Source organism: Pocillopora damicornis, chromosome 9 (genome assembly GCF_964200805.1).
Source record: "Pocillopora damicornis chromosome 9, jaPocDami1.2, whole genome shotgun sequence".
NCBI lineage: Eukaryota > Metazoa > Cnidaria > Anthozoa > Scleractinia > Pocilloporidae > Pocillopora > Pocillopora damicornis.
Genome location: NC_142678.1, coordinates 8674553 through 8680858, shown reverse-complemented (window position 1 = coordinate 8680858; position 6306 = coordinate 8674553). Strand labels below are relative to the sequence as shown.

Below are 6306 nucleotides of genomic sequence, written 5' to 3'. Positions count from 1 at the left end.
CCCCCATATACTTCAGGGAACACAACACTGACCATAGTCACATCTACAAGTTGGTATCAACCCTGTGCCGGTTTTCCATTTTGCAGGAAACCGTTAGAGGTGAATGAGAACGTTTGCCAATTGACTGGGAATCGTAACATTAAATTTAACATTTCGAAAATGGGGGATCCTGGTGATAGCAACCAAGGACGCCATACATAACACAAACCAAGCCCCTATTTTTGAGGATAGTTTGTAACCAGCGCAAATGGCAGAGGAAATTCAGTCGGCCCAAAGGGCGGAAAAACAAAGATAATGGGCCTAATTGGTCGTATGAAAATTGAAAAATGAGTTTAGTTTTGAGTTGATCAAGGGAAAAAAAAGGATTTCATAATAAACTTTCATAGTCAACAGAAAATCATTTTTAGATATATGTAATACCGTATTCCTCGAATAACCACCCTCGCTCTAATAAGCCCCCCCCCCCCCCCACAATAAGCGGCCAGCCCCTAGCCCCTAAAATCAAACAGGCGCCCCCTCCTTTTTTCTCACTTTGTCAAACAGTTTGGATACGAGGAAAATCTGTGTTTATTTCCATTTTATATATAACTTTTTAAGCTTCAGTTAGAATAGTTTCTTAATAGGCGCCACTTTCCAATGAGGACCCCCACTTAAGCTTAAACTTTGAATTAGAGCCCGGGTGCTTATTCGGGGAAATAGGGGGATTGAAATGCACAAAAAGATGAAGAACTGACTCACAACTTTTTTTGTGCACGATAACAAGAGTTGCTATGTGCTCTTCATCGGAGAAATGTAATGTTTACCCAGCCATAACCAGCGCTATCATAGCAACATTCATTTTGTTGATTTGTTCCATTGTTAAAAGATCCTCCCCCTCCCCCACAGGAAATATCCTCATTAGCCCCGCCACTTCCCCCAGTGAAACCACCACCACCGCCGGGTCCCCTGTTGGAAATACGTAAACCACCGCCACCTCCGAACCCACCAAAAATCTTTCCACCCTCTCCCCCCTGAAGATAACCTGAACCTCCTTTTCCCCCTCCTTTACTAGAGCTCGTTGCATTATGTCCATTACTATGGAAGCCGCCACCACCACCACCTGCAATACAATCAAAAAGTGATCAGTGATTCTCTTAAAAATAGCACCCATACATTTAATTTCTCGCGATCAAACGACGATCCGCAGTGTTCCGAAACTTAGTTTAGTTCTTTATTTTTAAAGTTTAATTAGTGGAGATTGTTAGTAACAAAAAAGCTCACGAGGAAAAGTCAGCGCAAAAATGCTGCAATTAACTTTTTAGTTAGTGCTTCTGTTTAATCCAGATCCGCAATTGACAAATGAGAAGTCTTGTCAAGTTTTTCTATGTCATCTCCTGCGGTATATTCGCGGATCCATGTCGATAATTACTAAATATACAGGAAATTTGAAAAGTAAAGAGGAAAAATTTAACAGAATCTTAAGTCTTACATGAGGCGCTAGCTTCCAAAAAAATCATCAAAGAAAATACTCAAAATTAATGTTGAGAATTTTGATAATTACAGTTTTTATAAATCCTCCAAATTTGATCATCAGCGACTTACTCTATCATTGGGTTGGATCGGAGATAGTGAAGGATGGCAGTAGAATGCAACGAGTTTCTCGGTATTTATAAAAAGGAAATTCTCCACCTACCAGAATTCACACCACTAGTAAGTCCTCCTTGTCCTTCTATTCCCCCTGACCCCAGTGGCGAGTTGTTCCCTGCATTTGCAGTGGTGTTTATGGACGCATCACATGCCGGGTGTTGTTCTGACATATTTTTGATTCCCCCTCCACCTCCAGCTATGATTAAAGGCGTGTTGTTTCGTCTCACAACAAATGTACCTCCACCACCTCCAGCAGTTTTTAAGTTGTTCTTCCCTTTTTTCCCTTCTTGACCAACAAGTATATGAATGATCTCATCTTTGGTCAAAATAAAGTTTCCAATCATTCGTGCCCCTCTTCCACCGTTCTTGATGATACTGTCCTCACCGTACCCCCCTGAGGCTCCTATTGCTTCTATTCTGTATTCGCCAGTGTATGGCACAGTCCATTGTTGAATACCGCTGGACAATGTCACTTGCCCGTCGTGATCCTGACCTGTGTAGTGATTTCCAATTTGGAATGGACCAGTATTTCCACTCTTACCAAGAGTTGTAAACACTGCTGTAAATCCTGTATAATAATCGCAAAATGAAAGGGAAAGTTATCGTACTGCTAAGAAATTAATTGTCAAATTACTTTGGGTATTGCCAATGTTGCACCCTACCGCTTCCCAAAAAAGTATTCCTGTAAATTCGGCAGATATGGCTATCTTCATGACGGTATCTTCGTATTGGCTCTGGTAATGATCATAGAATCTACTTTCACCCGCAAATATGCTGTAACTCTTGCTGGTAACTCCTCGGAAACTGATAAATTCACCAAGCTGCATAGCTTTCAACGCCGCAAAATGCAAATTCGTTCACATCTTTAAGAAGGACATCGCTCGAGTGTGTACCTTACGCTTAAGACCTAAGCATCACTGATTCCCGTGATCTCCAATGGGCGGAGCATGCAGGAGAAATCACCTCAAAGGCCAACAAAACCTTTCATGAATCAGGCAAGTTTTCCGCGATGTCAATGACGTTTAGATAAGGAAGCTGCTGTGCTGTCCTGTGGTCAGACCCAAATTTAAATAATATTCCTGCCTATGGTCTCTTTATTATACAGTCATACACAGAGCATTAATTGAGAAAATCCAAAGGTCTCTGGCTAAGTTTATTCTTAATTACCCACTGAATAACGTCTCCGATCTTATGCTGATCGGCTCGTTCTGCTGGGCCTGCTGCCGGTGGAATACCGTACAGAAATTAGGGACATTACACTCTTGTACAAGTTTAAGTCTGGTGCTATGTCCACCAGAAAAATATGGAAAGATAAGATAGAATGATATGTTATAGACAGTTACCTGTGCATTTGGTTCCATTTCCACGAAATCCATCTTTACACTTGCAGTTGAACGATCCCAGGGTATTGTTACACTCAGCATTCACATCACAGTTGTGTGTTCCGTCAGCACATTCGTCCAAGTCTAGAGAATCAAAAAAGAAGAATCTTTTGTACGGAACCTGCTTTTATGTTTTTATCTCGTCTTTTGTGGTGTTGTTGTTTCCCGTTTGTTTCCTTTAATTGATTTTTGAGATCTTACAGTCAACTATTTTATTTTTGTTGTATCGTTACCATGCTCCCACCAGTACCGTGACTCCATATTCCGCATATAAACAGACACAAATCATTCGCTATGACGAAGGACTAACGCTCGAAACTTCAGATTTTAAACTCACAACAGTGGCCTATTTTACGTTATCAACTCACTTGATGGTACCAAATTACCTTTGCAGCTTGTCCCATTTTCACGAAATCCATCTTTACACGTGCAGTTGTACGATCCCAGGGTATTGTTACACTCAGCATTCACATCACAGTTGTGTGTTCCGTCAGCACATTCGTCCAAGTCTAGAGAATTAAAAAAGAAGCATCTTTTGTACGGAACCTGTTTTTATTTTATTATCTCGTGTTTTGTGGTTTTATTGTTTTCTCGTTTGTTTGCTTAAGTAGATTTTTGGGATGTTATAGTCAGCTACTTTATTCTAATTTTCTCGTTACCACGTTCCCGTGTAACTCCATATTCCGCATATAAACAGACACACAACCCACAATTCCCCCACTTGCTCTGACGAAGGACTAGCGCTCGATACTTCAGATTTTAAACTCGCAATAGTGGCCTATTTTACGTCATCAACTCACTTGACACAACTAAATTACCTTTGCAGTTAGTTCCATTTCCATGAAATCCATCTTTACAGATGCACTTGTAAGATCCCAGAGTATTGTTACACTCCGCATTCTCATCACAGCCGTTTGTTTCACTAGAACACTCATCTATGTCTGAGAAAACAAAATGAGCGCCACATTTATGTAAGGGTTTGTGTGTATTTGACGTGCTCTGGCCGCAAGTGTTTTCGCCTCCATGCTAACGTTCCCCGTTGTCAGATAAGAAATGGCCACACATTCATTTTACTGACTACAAAAAAATTTAGAGGGTTCCTCACCTCTATCACAATCGTGACCTTCAAATCCAGATCCAAAAGCACACAAACACTGATAATCTCTGTGTGTAAAGCCAGCTTGGCATGTTGCATTATTTCTGCAAGGATTACTGGCGCAAGCATTCTTAAGAAGAAAAATAATATGACCACTTCAATTTTTGTGCTTGATAAAAACAGCTCCAGAAGCGGTCATTCTTAAATAACAGAGTATGCCTCTCTTAATTCTTTATTTCAACATTTTAAACGTTCAATTATCGTAACCTAAATTCTGGTGGGTGGAAGGAGAATTTAGAGGAGTGGCAGAGGCTAAGGGATGCTTAGTCTTAGTCTTGTAAAAAAGCTTCAACGAGTATAAAGTGCCATACTCTTGGCTTATAAACGTCATCCTCACCTCAGCTCCACGGTAAATGTAACTTTCGTTTTTTACCAGGTCTTCATCGTGTTCAATGGTCGCGTTATTCAGATCACACTTGTGTGTTCCAGAAGCCTGTCCTAGCTTATGGAAGTTATAACTGACACAGTTAGGTTCCAGATAGCATTGTAACTGGCAGAGATCCTCGTCGAATACTTCAATAGTTCGAACCGTGTGATTCTCCAACCTGTAGCCAGGTTTAGGAAAACTGGTAAACTTCAAATTGCGGCAGTTGCCTGGTGAACGATTATATGAAGAAAATTGCTATGTCACATTGAGCCCCTCTGCTGAGACTGGAATTGTAGAGCAGTGTTACTGCTGAGTTATTGTTTGGTTTAACACCAGCTGAGAGTGATTTATATTAATAATCTGACTTATCATGTTATCTTCCTTTAGTTGTGATCAGCTATCGTGATCGAACGATTGTTGCCGAAATCCATAAACACCTTTGTTGTTACATAGAGCAAATCGTGTTTATCAAGTGGTAATGGTCCTCTCCTCTAAGCATGTTTGGTTCTTTGAAAAAAGGTTTGTTATCGAAACGTGTTGTGAAGTTTTTATTGTGTCAAGTCATAAGAAGCGGTTGTTTTTATGTCGCGTGACTTCAGCTTTCGACCAAACTGCGTATTAATTATGAAAAGCGCGAGAAGACAAAATTGATCGTTCACGCAAAACTGTCAACTGTCGTCTTTGTTAATCAAATCTTTTGTTTGAACCATCTGTTTTTACCTCAAGCTAAGTAAGAACTTCTTTTCTGCGGTGGATCATAAATAACTTATACCATAGTTCTACCAACTCGCTCGAATACACTAATTCAGTCTTCGATTTAGGTGTTTTGAAATATGAACCAACATGTAGATCAACTTTGGAGCCAGATTGTAAAAAAAAAGTCAGGTTTTTCTACAGATGACACGATTAAGTGCGCTATGTTGCTCGCTGTGACGAACTAAAAGGTTTCTTTACCAAGAATTAAAAAGCTTTACACTTGTGTAAAGTTTTAAGTTAAACAAGACAAGCCATTTTGGTTGAGTTTAGATGAGCCTCTCAACTCATCCATAGTGCATGATCAAAAAAGTCGAAGACGTCCCTAGACTTCAATTCATTGAAGAGACAGTGACTGTTTTTTTTTCTAAAGTTAACTTTGCTTTAAGATACTCCAATAAGCGCCCCTCCTTTTTTAATTTAGATGAAATAATTAATTATATTTGATATTAGTAGGAGAAGCTTATGCGATCACTTTAAGATTCAGTTGTTGTAAACAAAAAAATATATGAAATGAAAAAATAATTTTTCACCTTAGTAAACTTTGAAATCTTACCTTGTCCTTCCGGTATTAGGGAGGCCAAAACAATGACAACGAAGTTGTAGAGTACAGAGAGCATGTTCTCAGAAAACACCAGTTAGAACTCTAGCGAACAGCCACAGTGAGTTTTTCAAACATGAGGGATTCATCACGCAAAATATGACAGCTCAAGTTCGCTCTCCGTTCAAATACTCTACTCCTTTATTATTTATGAGGTTCTCAGTTGTTTTGGTACTTGAATTAGTTACTTTGTGATTTAGTTGGTTGATAAAACTCGATTATACAGAATGCACGTAAATCTTCTATAATGCAAAACATTTCTTAGGAAATTGGAGTTATGCCAATCGACGAAACGAGTAATTAGCCATATCGATCTTTGATGAAGAGTTTTTTTTTTAAACATAATCACCCGCAGCCATCTCAGCCAATATTACAGTGTGCTTCCGTTCTGGAAAAGAGTCACTCGAGATGAATGATTGAC

General features: G+C 39.5%; 1 protein-coding gene across 2 annotated transcripts; it reads right to left on the bottom strand.

The window, feature by feature from the left end:
- Positions 1–519: 519 nt before the first annotated feature.
- Positions 520–5979, bottom strand: LOC149039973 (uncharacterized). 2 transcript variants are annotated; one of them, XM_089182757.1, is made up of 8 exons: positions 5841–5979; positions 4502–4758; positions 4114–4234; positions 3827–3949; positions 3395–3517; positions 2970–3092; positions 1673–2194; positions 520–1099 (listed from the first exon to the last, which is right to left on the bottom strand). In XM_089182757.1, the coding sequence occupies exons 1-8, from the start codon at positions 5902–5904 to the stop codon at positions 780–782; spliced, it is 1653 nt and encodes a 550-aa protein (XP_089038883.1). In that variant the 5' UTR covers positions 5905–5979; the 3' UTR covers positions 520–779. The 2 variants fall into 2 exon arrangements, with proteins under 2 accessions (XP_089038883.1, XP_089038884.1); XM_089182758.1 differs by lacking the exon at positions 3827–3949.
- Positions 5980–6306: the final 327 nt, after the last annotated feature.

Bases quoted from the DNA above. Each gene is read 5' to 3' on its own strand.
- LOC149039973 (XM_089182757.1), bottom strand. From the start codon at position 5,904: ATGCTCTCTGTACTCTACAACTTCGTTGTCATTGTTTTGGCCTCCCTA. The intron at 4,759-5,840 runs GTAAGATTTCAA...ATCGTTCACCAG, and splicing joins CCTAATACCGGAAGGACAAG to GCAACTGCCGCAATTTGAAG. The intron at 3,518-3,826 runs GTAATTTAGTTG...TTAATTCTCTAG, and splicing joins AAATGGAACTAACTGCAAAG to ACTTGGACGAATGTGCTGAC.